General features: G+C 45.5%; 2 protein-coding genes across 2 annotated transcripts in view; one reads left to right on the forward strand and one right to left on the reverse strand.

Annotated features, from left to right (window-relative positions):
* Positions 1 to 5,938, reverse strand: part of VPS72 (vacuolar protein sorting 72 homolog) — an 11,410-nt gene extending 5,472 nt beyond the window's left edge. Inside the window, exons 1-3 of the mRNA XM_056544960.1 lie at positions 5,604 to 5,938; positions 3,266 to 3,418; positions 1,107 to 1,227 (exon numbers count right to left, since the gene is read on the reverse strand). Of these exons, the coding sequence (XP_056400935.1) occupies positions 1,107 to 1,227; positions 3,266 to 3,418; positions 5,604 to 5,720 (391 nt within the window). The 5' untranslated portion in view covers positions 5,721 to 5,938. The remainder of the gene's footprint in view (positions 1 to 1,106; positions 1,228 to 3,265; positions 3,419 to 5,603) is intronic.
* Positions 5,939 to 12,004: 6,066 nt separating this feature from the next.
* Positions 12,005 to 18,470, forward strand: PEX19 (peroxisomal biogenesis factor 19). Its single transcript, XM_056544966.1, has 7 exons — positions 12,005 to 12,107; positions 12,520 to 12,629; positions 14,163 to 14,328; positions 15,487 to 15,572; positions 16,664 to 16,825; positions 17,010 to 17,171; positions 18,249 to 18,470. Exons 1-7 carry the CDS (start codon positions 12,059 to 12,061, stop codon positions 18,354 to 18,356), a joined length of 843 nt encoding a protein of 280 aa, XP_056400941.1. The 5' UTR covers positions 12,005 to 12,058; the 3' UTR covers positions 18,357 to 18,470.
* The last annotated feature ends 4,059 nt before the right edge of the window (positions 18,471 to 22,529 follow it).

Consider the following 22,529-nt stretch of genomic DNA (forward strand, 5'->3'; position numbering starts at 1 on the left):
TATATATATATATATATATATATATATATATATATACACACATACACACTCCAGAAGAGAGCGTGCACCTTATATATACACTCCAGAAGAGAGCGTGCACCTTCTATATACACTCCAGAAGAGAGCGTGCACCTTCTATATACACTCCAGAAGAGAGCGTGCACCTTCTATATACACTCCAGAAGAGAGCGTGCACCTTATATATACACTCCAGAAGAGATCATGCACCTTATATATACACTCCAGAAGAGATCATGCACCTTATATATACTCCAGAAGAGATCATGCACCTTATATATACACTCCAGAAGAGATCATGCACCTTATATATACACTCCAGAAGAGATCATGCACCTTATATATACTCCAGAAGAGATCATGCACCTTATATATACTCCAGAAGAGATCATGCACCTTATATATACTCCAGAAGAGATCATGCACCTTATATATACTCCAGAAGAGATCATGCACCTTATATATACTCCAGAAGAGATCATGCACCTTATATATACACTCTAGAAGATAGTGTGCATATATACTCCAGTGATGATGTCAAGTTGATCAAAATGATCCTGACTGCCGATCAATATATATATATATTAATACTGATATATTTATATGTCATTTCTAATGCTGAAGGAAAAAGATATTTGTTGAACTATGCACCACTTTCCTGAGCTTGCAATCTACTCGTGACTAAATAACCTTGGAACAACACTAGAAGACCCAAGATGAGACAACGAGTCAAAACATTTGAGGAAGATGCAGATTGTATAAGAAGGGCAAAGAGCGAGACGGCTGCATAAATTAACTTTGGCCAAGAAAGAAATGAATGGACACTAGATATGCTATATATACCGACACAATATTTCAAACAACCAATCAGAATGTAATATGCTAATTGTGATGTCATAATTCACCCTCCTTTGTACAATGTAAAAACCTAATTTACTTCCTGTAATACACAGAACTCCCTGGGGTACCGAGGAGGGAACTCATACCAACCTGGCCTGGTGTGAATTTTCTTACGTCGGAAATTAGTACAGCGGTAGTCACTCACAGATTAGGCCACACATTAACCAATCCCTGACAATGACACTTACTGTCTGCGCCATCTTCTGTGATCTCCTGCGGGGGAGGCCTTTCTGGACGGCTTTTTGGCGCACTGCTGGTGGCGGCGTCAGGTTTGGGCTTCGATTTAGGCTTTAGAAGCTGGATGGGCTCCTGTGGAGGAGATAATAAATGGAGACATTACCAATGTCCACCCTACAAACTGCAGGGATATCCTTAGAAGGAGCCACCGAGAACAGCGAGGGCACGGCGCCACCGAGAACAGCGAGGGCACGGCGCCACCGAGAACAGCGAGGGCACGGCGCCACCGAGAACAGCGAGGGCACGGCGCCACCGAGAACAGACTCCTCAGTACCGGTCTCTTAATATGTGACACATCCAAAATGAAGATGGCCAGGCAAAGGGGCGTCCACCTTAGGAATAGGCCAACATAGAGTACAAGCACTGTCCATTACATTCAATGAACCGCAATCAATCGTATTAAGTAGTTAAATACCACGGAGAGAGAAGGTAGCGGTGCACCTTCGCCTGACCGCGATGATCATGGTCTGAATCAACCTCTTCATGATCGGGTGAGTCGCTCCGCTACCTTCTCTCTCGGTGGTATTTGATTTTGTATATATCTCTAGCGTAGAGCACCTCCCGCAGGAGAACGGACACCTAGCGCTTTTTTCATTGTGTGTTTGAAAGGACTATAGCGTCAGGTATATAGGGCTGTGCCTGACCTTAACTCTCTTTTGTGTTAGCGTATTAAGTAGTTCTTCACGCAGTGAGAAGACATCGCTCATTCAACCTCATCTACTGCTTAAAGGGGTACTCCACTGGAAAACATTTTTTTTTTTATCAACTGTAGCCAGAAAGTTACAGATTTGTGAATTACTTCTATTTAAATATCTTCATCCTTCCAATACTTATCAGCTGCTGTATGTTCCAGAAGAAGTTCTTTTCTTTTTGAATTTCCTTTCTGTCTGTCCACAGTGCTCTCTGCTGACACGTCTGTCCATTTTAGGAACTGTCCAGAGTAGGAGCAAATCCCCAAAGAAAACCTCTCCTGCTCCGGACAGTTCCTAAAAGGGACAGAGGTGTCAGCAGAGAGCACTGTGGACTAAGAATCGACCGATATCGACTTTTTGGGGCCGATACCGATAATCTGTCACCTTTCAGGCCGATAGCCGATAACTTAAACCGAAATTCCGGTATAAGTTATTGGCTATTTCAAGCCCCCCCCCCCCCCCCCGGCAGGGAAGAAGTCGTTGCAGATCAATGATTTAAAGCGGGCGCTTTAAATCAATGAACTGCAGCGGCTTTTGTGGTGCCAGAGACCGCCGCCTGCTTCTCTCCCCCTGCCTGTCCTGAGTCTAACCACCACAGTTGCCCCATCGCCTCCCCCCATCCTCTGCCTACATACCGCTGCCGCCCACATCGCCCCAGGGGTCCACGATCCTTCTGGCTCCTGCGCTGTCACTGTGCGCACTGACATTGACGTTGCGTTGGGGACGTCACTCGTCATTACGCAGCGCACAGCAATAGCGCAGGAGCCAGAAGGATCGCGGACCCCGGGAACAGGTAATTATAACACCGGGGATGGGGGGGGGGGGCGATGGGGCGACGGCGGTATGTGGGCAGAGGATGGGGGAGGCAATGGTCATCTCTGGCCGGGGGGCGGGGCATTATCGGCAAGGTAATTGCCGATACCGATAATGTCCAAAATCGTGATTATCAGCCGATAATATCGGCCAAACCGATAATCGGTCGATCCCTACTGTGGACAAGACAAAAAAGAAATTCAAAAAGAAAAGAATTTCCTCTGTAGTATACAGCTGCTAAAAAGTACTGAAAGGATAAAGATTTTTTAATAGAAGTAATTTACAAATCTGTAACTTTCTGGCACCAGTTGATTTACCCCTTTAAGCAAAAGCGGGATGCTGCTACTACAAAGTTTCCCCATCAGGGTGCCTCCAGCTGTTGCAAAGCTACAACTCCCAGCATGCCCGGACAGCCTTCGGCTGTCCGGGCATGCTGGGAGTTGTAGTTTTGAAACAGCTGGAGGCATCTAGTTGGGAAACACTGTTCTTCTATATTTCAATGCATCACAAAGAGATGACGGCTGCGTATTGGAGGAGTGAGCTGGTCTCCTTGACAGCACAGCACCCCTGATTGGCTGAGCTTCTGCACCAACCCCGCTCCTCACCTTATAAGCCTTGGTCACCACCCTGCGCTTCCGCTTGGGCTCGTCCTCCTCGTGCTCGCTGGTGGGTTCGTCGCCTTCGTCAATGTCGAAGTCCGAGTCCACTTCATCCTCGCTGGCCGACCGATCCTCATTGTACTCTTCATCGCCGGATTCCTAAGGACGGGAGAGGCAGAGGGGACATCACCATAGGGGACAGGAAGAAACGGGGAAATGGGTAAGTCAAGAAGCCCATAAGGCAGTGGGCCACAAACAGTGGACCTCCAGCTGTTGCAAAACTACTGTTGAAATTGATTATAATGATTCTAATTGTTGATAGAGATGAGCGAACTTACAGTAAATTCGATTCGTCACGAACTTCTCGGCTCGGCAGTTGATGACTTATCCTGCGTAAATTAGTTCAGCCTTCAGGTGCTCCGGTGGGCTGGAAAAGGTGGATACATTCCTAGGAAAGAGTCTCCTAGGACTGTATCCACCTTTTCCAGCCCACGGGAGCACCTGAAAGCTGAACTAATTTATGCAGGATAAGGCATCAACTGCCGAGCCGAGAAGTTTGTGACGAATCAAATTTACTGTAAGTTCGCTCATCTCTAATTGTTGATCAATGTACTAATACTTATATGCTAATGCTGAACAAAGATATTTGTAACCCTTAACATATATCAGCTTGCTATTTTCTTGTAACTAAGATGAAGACCTTGGGACGAGGCCAAAAGACACAAGATAAATAAGAAGTTGGAAGTTAGAGACAAAACATCTAAAGAAATATAGACTGTAGAAGGACGGATACATCCGGAATTTTCTGGTAGAATAGGGAAATGGCAACATAAGTGACCTATGGTCAAGAAAGAAATGAATGCTTAATATGCTAATATACACAGACACAATACTCAAATAACCAATCTAAATTTAACATGATGATTTTGACGTGATAACTAACCTCCCCTTTTTGTCAATTGTAAAAAACCAATGTACTTCCGCATAATAAACAGAACTCCTTGAGACAGCTCCTTAGCCAGTATGCTGAGAAGGAGATATATACCAACATTTTGTCTGGCGTTTATTTCTTGTCTCAACACTCTGCAGTATACAGCGGAAGTCACTCACATTTTAAGGCCTAACCAGAAGTCAGCCTTGACACTACCACTACCATAGTGTTGTTTTGCAACAGCTGAAGGCACACTAATTGGGACAAACAGGCCTAGGCAGTGGACTCCAAACTGTGGCCCTCCAGATGTTGCAAAACTTAAAAACCCAGCATGCCCTACAACTTTTGGATGTCCATTCATGCTGGAAGTTGTAGTTTTGCAATAGCTGGAGGCACACTGGGTGGGGAAAAATGGCCTAGGCAGTGGTCTCCAAAATGTGAACCTCCAGATGTTGCAAAACTTTAAAGGGGTTATCCAGGAAAAAACTTTTTTTTTTATTTATAGTTGACACCCCCAGTCAACAGAAAGTTAAACAGATTTGTAAATTACTTCTATAAAAAAAAAAAAAATCTTAATCCTTTCAGTACTTAGGAGCTGCTGAAGTTGAGTTGTTCTTTTCTGTCTAAGTGCTCTCTGATGACCCCTGTCTCGGGAACTGTCCAGAGTAGAAGCAAATCTCCATAGCAAACCTCTTCTACTCTGTGCAGTTCCCAAGACAAGCAGAGATGTCAGCAGAGAGCACTGTTGCCAGACATAAAACAACAACAACTTCAGCAGCTAATAATTATTGGAAGGATTAAGATTTTTTAATAGAAGAAATTTACTAATCTGTTTAACTTTCTGGAGCCAGTTGATATAAAAAATAAATACATTTGTTTTTCCTGGAATACCCCTTTAACTCTCCGCATGCCTGGTCAGCCTTTGGCTATCCAGGCATGTTGGGAGTTGTAGTTTAGCAACAGCTTGAGGAACCCTGACCTTGGCAGTGGTCTCAAGACTGTGGACCTCCAGCTGTTGCAGAACTACAACTCCCAGCATTCCCAGACAGCCAAGAGCAGTCTGGGCATGCTGGGAGTTATAGTTCTGAAACAGAGGGAGGCACACTGGTTAAGAAAAACTGACCTAGGCAGTTCTCCAAACTATGGATGTTTAGCTGTTGAAAAACTACAACTCCCAGCATGCCCAGACAGCCAAGGGTAGTCCGGGTATACTGGGAGTTGTAGTGTTGCAACAGCTGGAGGGCCACAGTTTGAAGACCACTGCTGTAATGTATACTGCTGTCCATCCTGAGCTACAAATAGTCTAGCTGATGGAGGACTATAAGTCCCAGCATGGATTACTGACTCTGTTATTGCTTCTGATGTCTAAGGGAATGCTGCGAGTTGTAGTTCCCCAACCTACAGTAAACTAACCTCGTTGAAGCCCCCATAGGTAGTCTTGTAGAAGTCATCCTCCTCCTCCCGGTCCAGCAGACCGGACATGCGGTTTCCCGCCGTCTTACGGGGCGCTCTGCTCTCCGCCAGGCTCATTCTTGCAGATCTACAGAAATCGGTCAGCGGCTGGACGGGTCTGCGGATCCCAGGCAGAAGCAAGCGAGCGGAGAGAGCAGAGAGCGACACAGCCAATCACAACGCAGAATGGGAAGGTGAACCCGGGCTCAGCCAATCAGTGCGGTCGACATAAATTCTACGTCCTAGCAGCAGACGTGGGAACGCCGACTACGTCATCAGCTGTGCGACAATAAGAAGCTAGTGCCAGCCAAGAGCCAGCCCCAATATGGCGGAACTCATAGCGTTTTCTGATAGCTAAAAAAAAAAAAAAAATAGTGCAATAAATAGAATAAAGTAATTATTGTTCAAACAGTGGATGATAAATATAATTAGGTTTTAGTAAAAGTTGCAGATGGGCTGTCTTTAGAGTTGCCACCTTTCTTTCCAAAAAATACCGGCCATGCTAATTTGCATAATTAATTATATATGCGTGACATCACAGGATACACATATGTGGGGGACATTTTGTCCTATTCTGACCCTATGACTTTTTTATTTCTCCTTATACGGGGCCTGTATGAGGGTCATTCTTTGCGCCCTGATCTGTAGTTTTGAACAGGACCATTTTTGTTTTGATGTGACTTTTTGATCGCTTTTTTTTTTTAAATTAAAATCGGAAGTTGTAGTTCATTACTAACTACAACTCCCAGCATGCCCTGATACAGCCTGTGGCTCAGCAGCTGCCCCAAACGAAAACTACAACTCCCAGCATGTTGGACTATATAGTAGTATACAGTATAGGTCAGTGTTTTCCAACAGGGGTGCCTCCAGCTGTTGCAAAACTACAACACCCAGCATGCTCGGCAGCCCGGACATCCGTTGGAGTTGTAGTTTTGCAACAGCTGGAGGCGCTCTGGTTGGGAAACACTGGTATAGTATATGGTGCAACATTCCGGGAGTTGGAGGATTGGTTGGATACATACCGGCCATTGCATTGGCGGTATTTTTAATATAAAAATACTGTCAGGTTGCCAAAATACCCGCTATACCGGTAAAATACCAGCCAGGTAGCAACCCTATCAGCGGGGCTCACAATAGATGCCACTATCTCTGCTAATGGTGTCTATTGCGAGCCCTGCTGCGGTACACTGCACAAAGATTAATAAAGCTACATTGAGCACAGGACATGGTGAGTGCCTCCAATTTCTCATACTTAAAGGGGTATTCCAGGAAAAAAACTTTTTTTTATATGTATCAACTGGCTCCAGAAAGTTAAACAGATTTGTAAATTACTTCTATTAAAAATCTTAATCCTTTCAGTACTTATGAGCTGCTGAAGTTGAGTTGTTCTTTTCTGTCTAAGTGCTCTATGATGACACCTGTCTCGGGAGCCGCCCAGAGTAGAAGCAAATCCCCATAGCAAACCTCTTCTACTCTGTGCAGTTCCCGAGACAAGCAGAGATGTCAGCAGAGACCACTGTTGCCAGACAGAAAAGAACAACTCAACTTCAGCAGCTGAAAATTATTGGAAGGATTAAGATTTTTTTTTTTAATAGAAGTCATTTACAAATATGTTTAACTTTCTGGAGCCAGTTGATATGTACATTTTTTTTTTCCTGGAATACCCCTTTAATAATTACTTCTTAAAGGGGTTGCTCAGTGAAAAACAATCTATCCACTATCCAAAGAATAAGTGTATGATTGCGGGGGTCTGACCCCCCCACGATCTCTAGAATGGGGCCCTGACTCTCAGAGAGACGATGTGTTGCAGATGACATGCGCTCCATTTATTTCTATGGGAGCAGTGAAGAAACCAGAGAACAGCACTCGGGCATTTGTATTGTTTCCATAGAAATAAATGGATGATGTGGCGTCTGCAGCATGCCCCCAATCAGAGCTGGGCCCCATTCTAGAGATCGATTAGGCTCTTGTCCCTTTAAAAAAAAAAAAAAGACTAAAAAAGCTTTAAAAAAAAAAAAAAACTGCTTCAACATGGCTACCCATCTTTAGTAATAGATAAGTCTTTTGCGAAGGCCGAGAAAAGATAGAGATTGGATTACCGTATTTTTCGCCCTATAAGACGCACCCAATTTTAAAGGTGCAAACTCTAGAAAAAAAAAAGATTCTGAACCCAACAGTGATCTTCAACCTGCGGACCTCCAGATGTTGCAAAACTACAACTCCCAGCATGCCCGGACAGCCGTTGGCTGTCCGGGCATGCTGGGAGTTGTAGTTTTGCAACATCTGGAGGTCCGCAGGTTGAAGACTACTGGTATAGGAGGTAATACTCACGTGTCCCCGCCGCTCCGGACCCGTCACCGCTGCCCTGGATGTCGCTCCATCGCTGTCGCTGCGTCCCCGTGGTGTCCCCGATGCTCCGGACGTCTTCTTCCCCGGGATCCACGCGCTCTGTCGCCGTCATCACGTCGCTACACACGCCGCTCCTATTGGATGACGGAACGGCGTGCGCGACGACCTGATGACGTCGAAGGAGAGCGCCGGCCATGCAGGGGATCCCGGCACGGAGCAGACACCGAGGAGGCAGATAAGGTCCCTCCCGGTGTCCTGTAAGCTGTTCGGGACGCCGTGATTTCACCGCAGCGGTCCTAAGCAGCCGGGATAGTGTCACTTTCGCTTCAGACGCGGCGGTCAGCTTTAATCGCTGCGTCTGAAGGGTTAATACAGGGCATCACCGCGATCGGTGATGTCCTGTATTAGCCGCGGGTCCCGGCCGTTGATGGCCGCAGGGACCGCCGCGATAGGGATGTATTCGACGTATAAGACGCACCAACTTCCCCCCCCCCCGTTTTGGGAAAGAAAAATTGCGTCTTATACGGCGAAAAATACGGTAACTTCATTGCAAAAACAATCACAGAAAATAGATTTAAAATAAAATATAAAAAATGTCTTTTTTTGTAATGCATTCAACAAATAAATAGTGCAATCTATAAAAAATTAGTCCACGATTGAACATGATAGTGACCTGCAAGATGTCTCTAAAAAGAAGCCCACAATCACCTATAGAAGGAACTGTCCAGAGCAGGAGAAAATCCCCATAGCAAACCTATGCTGCTCTGGACAGTTCCTGACACGGACAGAGGTGTCAGCAGAGAGCACTGTGGACAAGACAAAAAAAAAAAGAAATTCAAAAAGAAAAGAATTTCATCTGAGTATACAGCTGCTAAAAAGTACTAAAAGGATTAAAGGGGTACTCCGGTGAAAACCTTTTTTCTTTTAAATCAACTGGTGGCAGAAAGTTAAACATATTTGTAAATTACTTCTATTAAAAAATCTTAATCCTTCCAGTACTTATTAGCTGCTGAATGCTACAGAGGAAATTCCTTTCTTTTTGGAACACTGATGACATCACGAGCACAGTGCTCTCTGCTGACATCTCTGTCCATTTTAGCAACCATGCATAGCAGATGTGTGCTAAGGGCAGCATGGTGGCTCAGTGGTTAGCACTACTGCCTTGCAGTGCTGGGGACTTGGGTTCAAATCCCACTAAGGACAACAATAAATAAAGTGTTATTATTATAATAATGTCAGCAGAGAGAACTGTGCTCGTGATGTCATCAGAGAGCATTCCAAAAGGAAAAGAATTTCCTCTGAAGTATTCAGCAGCTAATAAGTACAGGAAGGATTAAGATTTTTTTAATAGAAGTAATTTACCAATATGTTTAACGTTCTGCCACCAGTTGATTTAAAAGAAAAAATGTTTTCACTGGAGTACCCCTTTAAGATTTTTTAATAGAAGTACCGTATTTTTCGCCCTATAGGACGCACTGGCGTATAAGACGCACCCAGTTTATAGGTGCAGAATCTAAAAAAAATTTAGATTTTGAACCCAATAGTGGTCTTCAACCTGCGGACCTCCAGATGTTGCAAAACTACAACTCCCAGCATGCCCAGATAGCCTCTCTCTTGCAACTAAAAAATGAGGGATAAGTATAGAAGGAGTGTTTCCCAGATAAAGAAAAAATACAAAAAATTATATATTGCACTAGAATAGAGGACTACAAGTCTCATAATGCCAATTAATAATCAGTCTCTCCATTTAGTTTAGATGGTAAATGCAAATAGAGCTACCAGGCAGGAAAAAAAATTAGTGCAGCATTAAATGGAGGACTATAAGTCCCATAATGCCCTTTTGGACTACTTTTATCTTTATATTTATTTGTGAATAGACCACAAGGGCCCTGCAGTTCTTTTCTCTATCTATTGTGGTATGAATTATTAATACATAATTTCCATATAACCTTGAGGACTGCTATCTTTGGTGTTTTTAGGAATAATATTGTTCTATAGATTCTTTTATCCCACAACAGGTATTATAAAGGTGAAGTGTTAAATGCACTTACTGCAGAGAAACACTGTACCTTGCACATAGAAGTTAAAGGGGTACTCTGGTGGGAAAAAAAAATAAAAAAAATTATTTATATATATATATATATATATATATATATATATATATATATTTTATCTTTTATTTATTTTTTTTTAAATCAACTGGTGCCAGAAAGTTTAACAGTTTTGTAAATTACTTCTATTAAGAAAAATCTTAATCCTTCCCGTACTTATTAGCTGCTGAATACTACAGAGAAAATTATTTTCTTTTTGGAACACAGTGCTCTCTGCTGACATCACGAGCACAGTGCTCTGGACAGTTCTTAAAATGGACAGAGATGTCAGCAGAGAGCACTGGGCTCATGATGTCAGCAGAGAGCTCTGTGTTCCAAAAAGAAAAGAATTTCCTCTGTAGTATTCAGCAGCTAATAAGTACTGGAAGGATTGAAAAAAATTTAATAGAAGAAATTTACAAATCTGTTTAACTTTCTGGCACCAGTTGATTTATAAAAAATAAAAAAAAATGAAAAGTTTTCCACCGGAGTACCCCTTGAAAGAACATCCAGTGCAGAAGGCTGTCATTATCCTCCAATCACATTAAACTGAGTACGGGTAAATCTAGTCTGCCATGGGATGGAGCCCGGTCTCAGGCCAGGAATCCACCTAAAGATGTGTTTCGAGGGGGCATCACAGGTTCTGATAAATCTCCCCCATAGAACAAAAAGACGACTGGAAGAAGCATCATAGATTCGTGAAACAGGCTCCATCACTTCCCCGCACTAACACTACCCCTTTGCTGTACTGCTTTAGAAGTCTGCAATAAATCTTACAAACATAAGGATATCCAATGGTGAGTGCTATGTTTTTATTCTTCCTCCTGAAATCTGTTATATTTTGTATACATGAGGTTATGGGGGAGATTTTTAAAAACCTTTGCAGAGGAAAAGTTGACCATTAGCTCATAGCTAGAGATGAGCGAATTTACAGTAAATTCGATTCGTCACGAACTTCTCGGCTCGGCAGTTGATCACTTTTCCTGCATAAATTAGTTCAGCTTTCAGGTGCTCCAGTGGTCTGGAAAAGGTGGATGCAGTCCTAAGAGACTCTTTCCTAGGAATGTATCCACCTATTCCAGCCCACCGGAGCACCTGAAGGCTGAACTAATTTACGCAGGATAAGTCATCAACTGCCGAGCCGAGAAGTTCGTGACGAATGGAATTTACTGTAAGTTCGCTCATCTCTACTCATAGCAACCAATCAGCTTCTTTGCAGCCATTTAAAAAAAATAATAAAGAAGAAATCTGATTGGTTGCTATGGGCAACTGGTTAACTTTTCCTCTGCAAAGGTTTAGATAAATCTCCCCCATGGCTCCTATAATTCATCCCTGACAAAATTAAAATCCAGATTGTGACATATAAAGCCCATTCACTGTATAACCACAAACCATCACAGTCTCTAATTCATCATCATTTTCTACATTTATGCTGTCACTGAATTTAAAACCCAGTCCAACCAATATGGCTGCAGGGGTACAACTTTTAACCCAGTGTTTTCCGAGCAGTGTGTTTCCAGCTGTTATAGCCTTTCGGTTGTCCGGGCATGCTGGTAGTTGTAGTTTTGCAACAGCTTGAGACGCACTGTTTGGAAAACAGTTTTCAGCCGATGGGTGTTTGTATTCACTGACAGCAAGCAGTGATCTTGTCAATATTAAAGAGGTAAGACATAGAGTGGAACTTTTTCTTTCAATAATGCTGAAAATGCCCTGGACAGACGTCAGGACAGATTGTACACTGACGTGAGATGCGGTGCGGCATTACTGTCACATCCCTGTCAGCCTCAGCACATGGCTCTTCCTCTAGCCTTTTAAAAATGGCGCCTGCCGCAGCGGCTTCACTGCCCTCACAAGAGCGGAGCGTCCTATTGGCGGTGCGTTGTTGACGTCATCGGAGCACGCCCCCGCAGCGTCCTATTGGTGGAGCGTTGACAACGTCACGAGGGAACGCCCCCTCGCCTGTAGGAAGTAGGAAAGATGGCTGGAGCTGGGGGAGACGACAAGGAGCTGGATGACCTCCTGGATAGTGAGGACTGGTGGGGTCAGAGGGGGGCGCTGTGGGTCGGCAGCAGTCTCTTTTACACTACTTGGACTCTCAGCAACCATTGGCTGCCAGGGCATGCTGAGAGTTGTGGTTCACCACGTTGAAGACTCCTGATTCCTTGCCTCTGCTATTGCTCTCTGGGATCAGGGGTTTTGTAGCACACATTTGGGGCTAAGGCGGTGTTTTCCAACCAGGGTGCCTCCAGCTGTTGCAAAACTACAACTCCCAGCATGCCCGGACAGCCTTCGGCTGTCCGGGCATGCTGGGAGTTGTAGTTTTGCAACAGCTGGAGGCACTCTGGTTGGAAAACTTCGGTCTTGGGACTGGTATGATTGACACCCGATATTCTATTGTTTTCTGTTGTCAGCCATTGTTGATGTTATGTCTATGACAGGTGCACTCGATGATTTTGAAAAGACCGGTCCCCCCCCTCCTCCCCCCGAAGCGTCTGACAAATCCGCCAAGCCTGATGTGTCCGCGAGGCCGCCCGCCGATGCTGCTAAGGTCAGTGCCACCCCATGGATAGGAATGGTATCGTCCTGCTATATTGCAGTGGGCCTCAAGCTGTTGCAAAACTACAACTCCCAGCATGCCCAATCAGTCACCGGCTATACGGGTATGCTGGGAGTTGTAGTTTTGCAACAGCTGGAGGCACCCCTGGTTGGGAAACACTGACCTATACTATATACTACTATTTAGTCCAACATGCTGGGAGTTGTAGTTTTGCAACAGCTGGAGGCGCCCCTCTTTGGGAAACACTGACCTATACTATATACTACTATATAGTCTAACATGCTGGGAGTTGTAGTTTTGCAACAGCTGGAGGCACCCCTGGTTGGGAAACACTGACCTATACTATATACTACTATATAGTCCAACATGCTGGGAGTTGTAGTTTTGCAACAGCTGGAGGCACACCTGGTTGGGAAACACTGACCTATACTATATACTACTATATAGTCCAACATGCTGGGAGTTATAGTTTAGCAACAGCTGGAGGCACCCCTGGTTAGGAAACATTGACCTGTACTATATACTACTATATAGTCCAACATGCTGGGAGTTATAGTTTAGCAACAGCTGGAGCTCCACAGTTTAGAGTCTACTGTTCTATAGACAGTGTATACACCAGTTTTTTTTTCCCCTTAAAGGGGTATTCCATGAAAAAAAACTTATATGTGTGTATATAAAATCAACTGGCTCCAGAAAGTTAAACAAATTTGTAAATTACTTCTATTTGAAAAAAACTTAATCCTTCCAGTACTTATGAGCTTCTGAAGTTGAGTTGTTCTTTTCTGTCTAAGTGCTTTCTGATGACACCTGTCCCGGGAACTGTCCAGAGTAGAAGCAAATCCCCATAGCAAACCTCTTCTACTCTGTGCAGTTCCCGAGAGATGTCAGCAGAGAGCACTTAGAAAAGAAAAACTCAACTTCAGCAGCTGAAAATTATTGGAAGGATTAAGGTTTTTTAATAGAAGTAATTTACAAATCTGTTCAACTTTCTGGAGCATATATGTATAATTATAATTTATTCCTGGAATACCCCTTTAATTCCTGTCGACTAATATTTCACCCTCCTGCCAGGATGCCCTGCGGACCTCCAGCTGTTGCAAAACTACAACTACCAGCATGCTGGTAGTTGTAGTTTTGCAACAGCTGGAGGTCGGCAAAAATTTCCCTATAGACGGTATATACAAAAGGGGGCCTTACATTTATTCCTATTGACTTATACTTCTCCCTCCTGCCAGGATGCCCTTAACTCTCAGCATGCCCAGACAGCCAAGGGCTGTCCGGACATGCTGGTCATTGTAGTTTTGCAACAGCTGGAGGTCCACCGTTTTGAGACCACTGCTCTATAGACAGAATATACTCATGGGGTCCTTCCCTTTTATTCCTATAGACCAGTGTTTCCCAACCAGGGTGCCTCCAGCTGTTGCAAACCTACATCTCCCAGCATGCTGGGAGTTGTAGTTTCTGCAACAGCTGGAGGCACCCTGGTTGGGAAACACTGCTATAGACTCCTCCTTCTTCTTCCAGGACCCCCTCTTCACGTCTCAGGAGAAGTTCTTCCAGGAGCTCTTCAGCAGCGAGCTGGCGGCGCAGGCCACCGAGGAGTTTGAGAAGGCCATGAAGGAGCTGGCCGAGGAGGAGCCGCACCTGGTCGAGCAGTTCCAGAAGTTGTCGGAGGCGGCGGGGAAAGTCGGTAAGAGAAGGGGGTAAAGGTCGTCAGATGGCGCTGGGCCAGGGGAGGTGGGGGGCAAAGGGCAGAGTCTACCTGAGGGTACGATGAAGAGTTATAACCAGTATTTTCCAAACAAGTCTGTCTCCAGCTGTTGCCAAACTACAACTCCCAGCATGCCCGGACAGCCGAAGGCTGTCCGGGCATGCTGGGAGTTGTAGTTTGGCAACAGCAGGAGGCACCCTGGTTGTGTAACACTGGACCACACACCTCTAGAGACCACCCCTTCATCAGAGCGGAGATTCCATTCTGGCGGCCATAATACTTCGGCGGTAGGACCGCGCGGCGCTGCGTCGTCACCATTGACGGCTGTGCAGTGTTCGCGGACTTCCGTGCAAAGAACGAACCTGTTCTTTCTTTGCGCGGAACTATTTCAGCAGCGGAATTGTCCGCCGCTGAAATTCCGCAGTGTGAACGGGTCTCGCGGAAGACCAATTCACACTGATTATGTTCACTGCACGTAATTCCGTTCGCGGCAATCCGCTCACGGAATTCCGTGGGAATTACATAGTGTGAACATACCCTAAAGGGGTACTCCGGTGGAAAACTTATTATTTTTAAATTTATTTATTTATTTATTTTTTTAAAATCAACTGGTGCCAGAAAGTTAAACAGATTTATAAATTACTTCTATTAAAAAAAAAATCTTAATCCTTCCAGTACTTATTAGCTGCTGAATACTACAGAGGAAATTCTTTTCTTTTTGGAACACAGAGCTCTCTGCTGACATCACGAGCACAGTGCTCTCTGCTGACATCTCTGTCCATTTTAAGAACTGTCCAGAGTAGGAGAAAATCCCCCATAGCAAACATAGGCTGCTCTGGGCAGTTCCTAAAATAGACAGAGATGTCAGCAGAGAGCACTGTGTTCCAAAAAGAAAATAATTTCCTCTGTAGTATTCAGCAGCTAATAAGTACTGGAAGGATTAAGATTTTTTTTTATTATAAGAAATTTACAAATATGTTTAACTTTTCTGGCACCAGTTGATTTAAAGAGAAAAAAAAAAAAGTTTTCCACCGGAGTACCCCTTTCAATGTTTCCCATTAGAACATTCTCTGGGGTTGCCACCCAGCTTTTCCAGTCTCCTGCAGAGCTTTATGTGAATGATTACTTTCCTGACAGGGAGCGATGAAACTTCCCAGCAAGAATTTACCAGTTGCTTAAAAGAGACCCTGACCGGACTGGCCAAGAACGCAAACGAACTGCAGGTAAGTGACCAGGACCAATCCAAACGCTTGTTGCCGTGGCAGCCATCTTACTTTGGATTCTTCCGTACCAGAAAAGGTGCCACTACACACAGGAGAAAGGACCAGTAAGCCGCTGCCAGACATTAGAGATGAGCGAACTTACAGTAAATTCGATTCGTCACGAACTTCTCGGCTCGGCAGTTGATGACTTTTCCTGCATAAATTAGTTCAGCTTTCCGGTGCTCCCGTGGGCTGGAAAAGGTGGATACAGTCCTAGGAGACTCTTTCCTAGGACTGTATCCACCTTTTCCAGCCCACCGGAGCACCTGAAGGATGAACTAATTTATAAAGGAAAAGTCATCAACTGCCGAGCCGAGAAGTTCGTGACGAATCGAATTTACTGTAAGTTCGCTCATCTCTACCAGACACCTCTGGTGACAATTTATCTCTCTCTGAGAATGAAGAGCAGTGGGGGTCTGCACTGCCTGCTGATGCCCCTGGACCAGTGTTTCCCAACCAGGGTGCCCCCCAGCTGTTGCAAAACTACATCTCCCAGCATGTCCGGACAGCCTTCGGCTGTCCGGGCATGCTGGGAGATGTAGTTTTGCAACATCTGGAGGCACCCTGGTTGGGTTGTAAAGCAAATTATACACACAACACATGGCATGTGGATTAGATACACCAATGAATCTATCCCTTATTAATGTATCTAATCATGATGAGGTCTACAATATTATATTTTTTGGGGGGAAGGCAGGTATATAGCAGTGTATGTTTTCCACCAAGGGTGGGGTCCACAGTTTCTCTATCATTCAAAGCCCCCAACCCATCAACACCATTTTTTTTAAAAAAGATCTCTCTGATACGGTTTGCACTGTCCTGATGATGAAGCCGCTCAGACTCCGAAACACGTCGGAGTGAGCTTTCAGGTATGTGTTAATCAACTAGGGTTTTGCACTGCAAGCTCCTCCTCTAAATCTGATTATTGTAGTTTTGCAACAGCTGGAGGCACCCTGGTTGGGAAACACTGCCCTAGACCCTTGAGGGGAATTATGACTTTCATGCACCAATACAGTCTAGGTCTTGTGACTGTATCCATTGTTTCCTTGCAGAGTTCCAGCCTGTCGGAGGAGGAGCTGACCCGTGCGATGGATGGCCTTGGCGTGGAGGACCTGGAGGGTGAGGGGAACATCCTTCCATTTATGCAGAACATCATGCAAAACCTGCTCTCCAAGGAGGTCCTGTACCCCTCCCTCAAGGAGATCACAGACAAGGTAATGGCGCTGGTGACAACTATATCTGCCAGGGGTTGTAGAGAGGAGCTGGGGCATAAACCAAGGAGGAGCCCTTGTATCAGCCATATTGGTTGTCACCCAGCTCTCCCAGATATAGATGTATTTACAGCTAAAAGTGTAGCCGGTCCCTGAAGTCTTTCCTCTGTTTGTTGCTCTCTCATAGTTCCCGGAGTGGCTGCAGACGCATAGAGACACCCTGCCCCCCGAGGAGTATCAGAAGTACCAGGAGCAGCACAACCTGATGGCCCGGATCTGCCAGCACTTCGAGACAGACTCAGGGGAGGAGGCGGCCAGATTTGAAGCCATTATGGAACTTATGCAGCAGGTGATGATCGTGGGGGTTATCTCTGTGTATGTCATGGGGCAGGGGACCACCCCCTCCCAAGAGGGTGACATTCTTCTCTAGGGTAGCGGGAGCAAGGGACGAGCAGGAGACACTCTTCTCCAGGGAAGCAGGGGGGAGCAGGAGAGGCTCTTCTCCAGGGAAGCAGCGAGGATCAGGAGACACTCTTCTCCAGGGAACCATGAGGGAGCAGGAGACACTCTTCTCCAGGGAAGCAGGGGGGAGCAGGAGACACTCTTCTCCAGGGAAGCAGGGGGGAGCAGGAGACACTCTTCTCCAGGGAAGCAGGGGGGAGCAGGAGACACTCTTCTCCAGGGAAGCAGGGGGGAGCAGGAGACACTCTTCTCCTGGGAAGCAGGGGGGAGCAGGAGACACTCTTCTCCAGGGAAGCAGGGGGGAGCAGGAGACACTCTTCTCCAGGGAAGCAGGGGGGAGCAGGAGACACTCTTTTCCAGGAAAGCAGGGGGGAGCAGGAGACACTCTTCTCCAGGGGAGTAGGAGACACTCTTCTCCAGGGAAGCAGGGGGGAGCAGGAGACACTCTTCTTTGCCTGACCAGGGGTGAGCAGGAGTAGCTCCTTTTTTTTAGGAGGAAAGGTGCACTAGAGGAGCGCTTCTTTGGGATAGTGAGAGCAAGGATATGTGGGGGAGGTTCTTTTTCTGGGGTGGCAAGGGAGGTTGTCTCTTTCTCTTCTGGTGGGGGGGGAAGGCTCTTTCTGTGGGGTGGCAGGTGGGGGATAGGCTTTTTCACTGGGGTGGCGGGGGGCGGTTCTTTCTCTGGAGCAGGGGGAGGCACTATCTCTGGGGTGGCAGGGAGGGAGGGGCTTTCTCTGGAGTGGCAGAGGGTAGGCACTTTCTTTGGGGTGGCGGGGGGAGTCGCTTTCTTTGGGGTGGCGGGGGGAGGCGCTTTCTCTCTGGGGAGGCGGGGGTGATGCGCTTTCTCTGGGGCGGCGGGGGAGGCGCTTTCTCACTGGGGCGGCGTGGGGGGGGGGGTCTCTTCTCTGGGGCAACATACAAGTCCTGAATACTGATTATTTAATGTGTATCTTTTACTCTCTAGCTTCAGGAGCTGGGACACCCTCCCAAGGAGCTGGCCGGAGACTCGGTAAGTTGTTTTTACTGTGAGCAATTCAGATCGGACTCCAATATCCCTTCTATAAAAGCCTGAGCTGATTAACCTGTTACTCCTGTCACTACCAAAGCTGCATTCACAGATCTGACCTCTGATGCTTTACAGTCCTTGTTTTGTTCTTGGTATAACCTCAGTGCTATGTCCACAGATCCTGACTGCACCCAGGTATAAATAGATGACTGGTGTCCTTCCCCTTTAAGTCCCTTTCCTCCCCCCCCCCCCCCCCACTCCCCGTTCCTTTCTATTTGAGGGCCCTGGCGCACTGTGACCAGTTTTGGCTTCTTGGCTCAGCCCCGCAGCTTGTTTATTAACTCTGCTTACAGCGTCAGCCCCTCGGAGACCAGAGCGAACATGGGGGGGGGGGGGGGGGGGAGCGTTAACCTGGTGTGTGCCAGAGCTGGTGATATCACCCAGATCCTCCTCCTCCCATTGCTGCCAAGAAAGGGACGTGCTGTGCAAGATCTGCAGATTGGAACATTCTTTTCTGTAACTTTTGCTTTACTTTTGCTCTAGTCACATCAAGAGCTGCATTTCCAACTCCTATTCAGCAGTTCTAGCCATGCAGAATTCACTATTCTTCTACTGCAGTCACATCCAGAGCAGCATTCATCATTCTTATACCCCATTCACATGCAAAGCTGTATTCACCCTCCTCGTACACCAGGCACCCATCTGGAGTAGCATTTAGTTTCTTATACTGCAGTCACAGCCAAAGCTGCCTTCACATTTTTATATCATAATTGTAATGTTTTTTAACATCTGGGGAACAGCATAGTCAATTCTAGACCTGTATTGTCTATTTTTCTACTCCAGTCACACCCAGGGTGGTTTTCATAAATTGTTGTACACCAGTCACATCCAAAGCTGCATTCACAGTTCAGGTGTTGGACTTGGAAGAACTCGGCTAGCTGAGCTTCCTGCCTTCTGAGCTTTTGCAATACATAGCAATCTGGTAACTAAAATGCAATTTTGAGTGCTGCTTTGGGTGTGATTAAAGTAGAAGTCATGACGTAAGGGTCTATTCACGCGGCAGAATTTCCGCTTGCGGAATTTTGCCTCAAATTAAAGCCCATAGACTTCTATGGGATTCCGCACTCCCATTCACACTTCTGAATTTCCGCAAGCGGAAATTCAGAAGTGTGAATGGGAGTGCGGAATCCCATAGAAGTCGATGGGCTTTAAGTTAAAGGGGTACTCCAGTGAAAACCTTTTTTTCTTTTAAATCAACTGGTGGCAGAAAGTTAAACATATTTGTAAATTACTTATATTAAAAAAAAATCTTAATCCTTCCTGTACTTATTAGCTGCTGAATACTACAGAAGAAATTATTTTCTTTTTGGAATGCTCTCTGATGACATTACGAGCACAGTTCTCTCTGCTGACGTTATTATAATAATAATAATAATAATAATAATAACGCTTTATTTATTGTTGTCTTTAGTGGGATTTGAACCCAAGTCCCCAGCACTGCAAGGCAGCAGTGCTAACCACTGAGCCACCATGCTGCCCTTAGCATACATCTGTTATGCATGGCTGCTAAAATGGACAGAGATGTCAGCAGAGAGCACTGTGCTCGTGATGTCATCAGTGTTCCAAAAAGAAAGGAATTTCCTCTGTAGCATTCAGCAGCTAATAAGTACTGGAAGGATTAAGATTTTTTAATAGAAGTAATTTACAAATATGTTTAACTTTCTGCCACCAGTTGATTTAAAAGAAAAAAGGTTTTCACCAGAGTACCCCTTTAAGGTGAAATTCTGCCATGTGAATAGACCTTAATTACATGGTGTGAACATACCCTAAAGGGGGTACTCCGGTGGAAAACTTATTTTAATTTTTATAAATCAACTGGTGCCAGAAAGTTAAACAGATTTTTAAATGACCTTAAGCCACTAGAGAGGGAGAGAGCACACCGTACAACTTAAGCATGCAGATATACGATACCACTGGTATACACAGGCAGCCTTCGGACCCGATAAGTAACAGCGCAGCACCTGCTGGGTGCACACACTAGATAAAGTATCAAACAATACAATGAAAGAGAGTAGCGTGCACTCACCGCGGGTAAACAGCTGCAGGCCCGAGGTCCGGGATCACCGCGGCATAGACGGAGACGGTAAGGGGTGCTCAGAGGCGCCCCTTACCGTCTCCATCTATGCCGCCGTGATCCCGGACCTCGGGCCTGCAGCTGTTTACCCGCGGTGAGTGCACGCTACTCTCTTTCATTGTAAGATTTGTAAATGACTTCTATTAAAAAAAAATCTTAATCCTTCCAATACTTATTAGCTGCTGAATATTACATAGGAAATTTTGTTTTTGGAACACAGAGCTCTCTGCTGACATCATGAGCACAGTGCTCTCTGCTGACATCTCTGTCCATTTTAGGAACTGTCCAGAGCAGCCTATGTTTGCTATTGGGATTTGCTCCTACTCTGGACAGTTCTTAAAATGGACAGAGGTGTCAGCAGAGAGCAGTGTGCTCGTGATGTCAGTAGAGAGTTGTTAGGATTCGGCTGGCTGGATGTGGATCCTCTGTGTCAGAGAGGGATTGGCGTGGACCGTGCCGGTGGACCGATTCTAAGCTGCTACTGGTATTCACCAGAGCCCGCCGCAAAGCGGGATGGTCTTGCTGCGGCTGTAGCAACCAGGTCGTATCCACCGGTAACGGCTCAACCTCGCTGACTGCTGAGAAGGCGTGGGACAGAAGGACCAGACAGAGGCGAGGTCAGACGTAGCAGAAGGTCAGGGCAGGCGGCAAGGTTCGTAGTCAATGGTAATAGCAGAAGGTCTGGAAACGCTGGTAAGGCAAACACTGTAAACGCTTTCTCTGGCACAAGGGCAACAAGATCTGGCAAAGCAGGGAAGGGGAAGTGAGTTTATAAAGGCGTGGAGCAGGTGGGAGCTAATGACAATGATTGGAACAGGCACCAATCATTGGTGCACTGGCCCTTTAAATCTTAGAGAGCTGACGCGCGCGCGCCCTAGAGAGCGGAGCCGCGCACGCCAGGACGTGACAGCCAGGGACCGGGACAGGTAAGTGGATTGGGATTGCGATCCGCGATCGGGCGCGTCCCGCTATGCGAATCGCATCCCCGTCGGCAATGTCAGTGCAGCGCTCCCGGTCAGCGGGTCTGACCGGGGCGCTACAGAGAGGAGAACGCCGTGAGTGCTCCGGGGAGGAGCAGGGACCCGGAGCGCTCGGCGTAACAAGAGTTCTGTGTTCATTCAGCAGCTAATAAGTACTGGAAGGATTAAGATTTTTTTTTAATAGAAGTCATTTGCAAATCTGTTTAACTTTCTGGCAACAGTTGATTAAAAAAGAAAAAAAAAATGTTTTTCACCAGAGTACTCCAATGGAAAACATATTTATTATTTTTTTTTTTTAATCAACTGGTGCCAGAAATTTTAAACAGATTTGTAAATGACTTCTATAAAAAAAAAAAATCCTTACCCTTCCAGTGCTTTGTAGCAGCTGTATGCTACAGAGGAAATTCTTTTCTTTTAGAATTTCTTTTTTTTGCCTTGTCCACAGTGCTCTCTGCGGACACCTGATGCCCGTATCAGGAACTGTCCAGAGCAGGAGAAAATCCCCATAGCAAACCTATGCTGCTCTGGACAGTTCCTGACACGGACAGAGGTGTCAGTAGAGAGCACTGTGGACAAGACAAAAAAAGAAATTAAAAAAGAAAAGAATTTCCTCTGAAGCATACAGCTGCTAAAAAGTACAGGAAGGATTAAGATTTTTATATTGAAGTCATTTACAAAAATTTGACGCATCAATATAGACCAACCTACAGAGCGTTAGGCCGGTCTATTGTGCACTTAAAGGGGTTATCCAGGAAAAAACTTTTTTTTTATATATCAACTGGCTTCAGAAAGTTAAACAGATTTGTAAATGACTTCTATTAAAAAAATCTTAATCCTTTCAGTACTTATGAGCTTCTGAAGTTAAGGTTCTTTTTTGTCTAAGTGCTCTCTGATGACACCTGTCTCGGGAACCGCCCAGTTTAGAAGCAAATCTCCATAGCAAATATCTTCTAAACTGGGCGTTTCCCGAGAGAGGTGTCATCAGAGAGCACTTAGACAGAAAAGAACAACCTTAACTTCAGAAGCTCATAAGTACTGAAAGGATTAAGATTTTTGAATAGAAGTAATTTACAAATCTGTTTAACTTTCTGGAGCCAGTTGATATATAAATAAAAGTTTTTCCTG

Source organism: Hyla sarda, chromosome 11 (assembly GCF_029499605.1).
Source record: "Hyla sarda isolate aHylSar1 chromosome 11, aHylSar1.hap1, whole genome shotgun sequence".
NCBI lineage: Eukaryota > Metazoa > Chordata > Amphibia > Anura > Hylidae > Hyla > Hyla sarda.

Bases quoted from the DNA above. Each gene is read 5' to 3' on its own strand.
- PEX19 (XM_056544966.1), top strand. From the start codon at position 12,059: ATGGCTGGAGCTGGGGGAGACGACAAGGAGCTGGATGACCTCCTGGAT. The intron at 15,573-16,663 runs GTAAGTGACCAG...GTTTCCTTGCAG, and splicing joins AGAACGCAAACGAACTGCAG to AGTTCCAGCCTGTCGGAGGA. The intron at 17,172-18,248 runs GTGATGATCGTG...TTTACTCTCTAG, and splicing joins TTATGGAACTTATGCAGCAG to CTTCAGGAGCTGGGACACCC.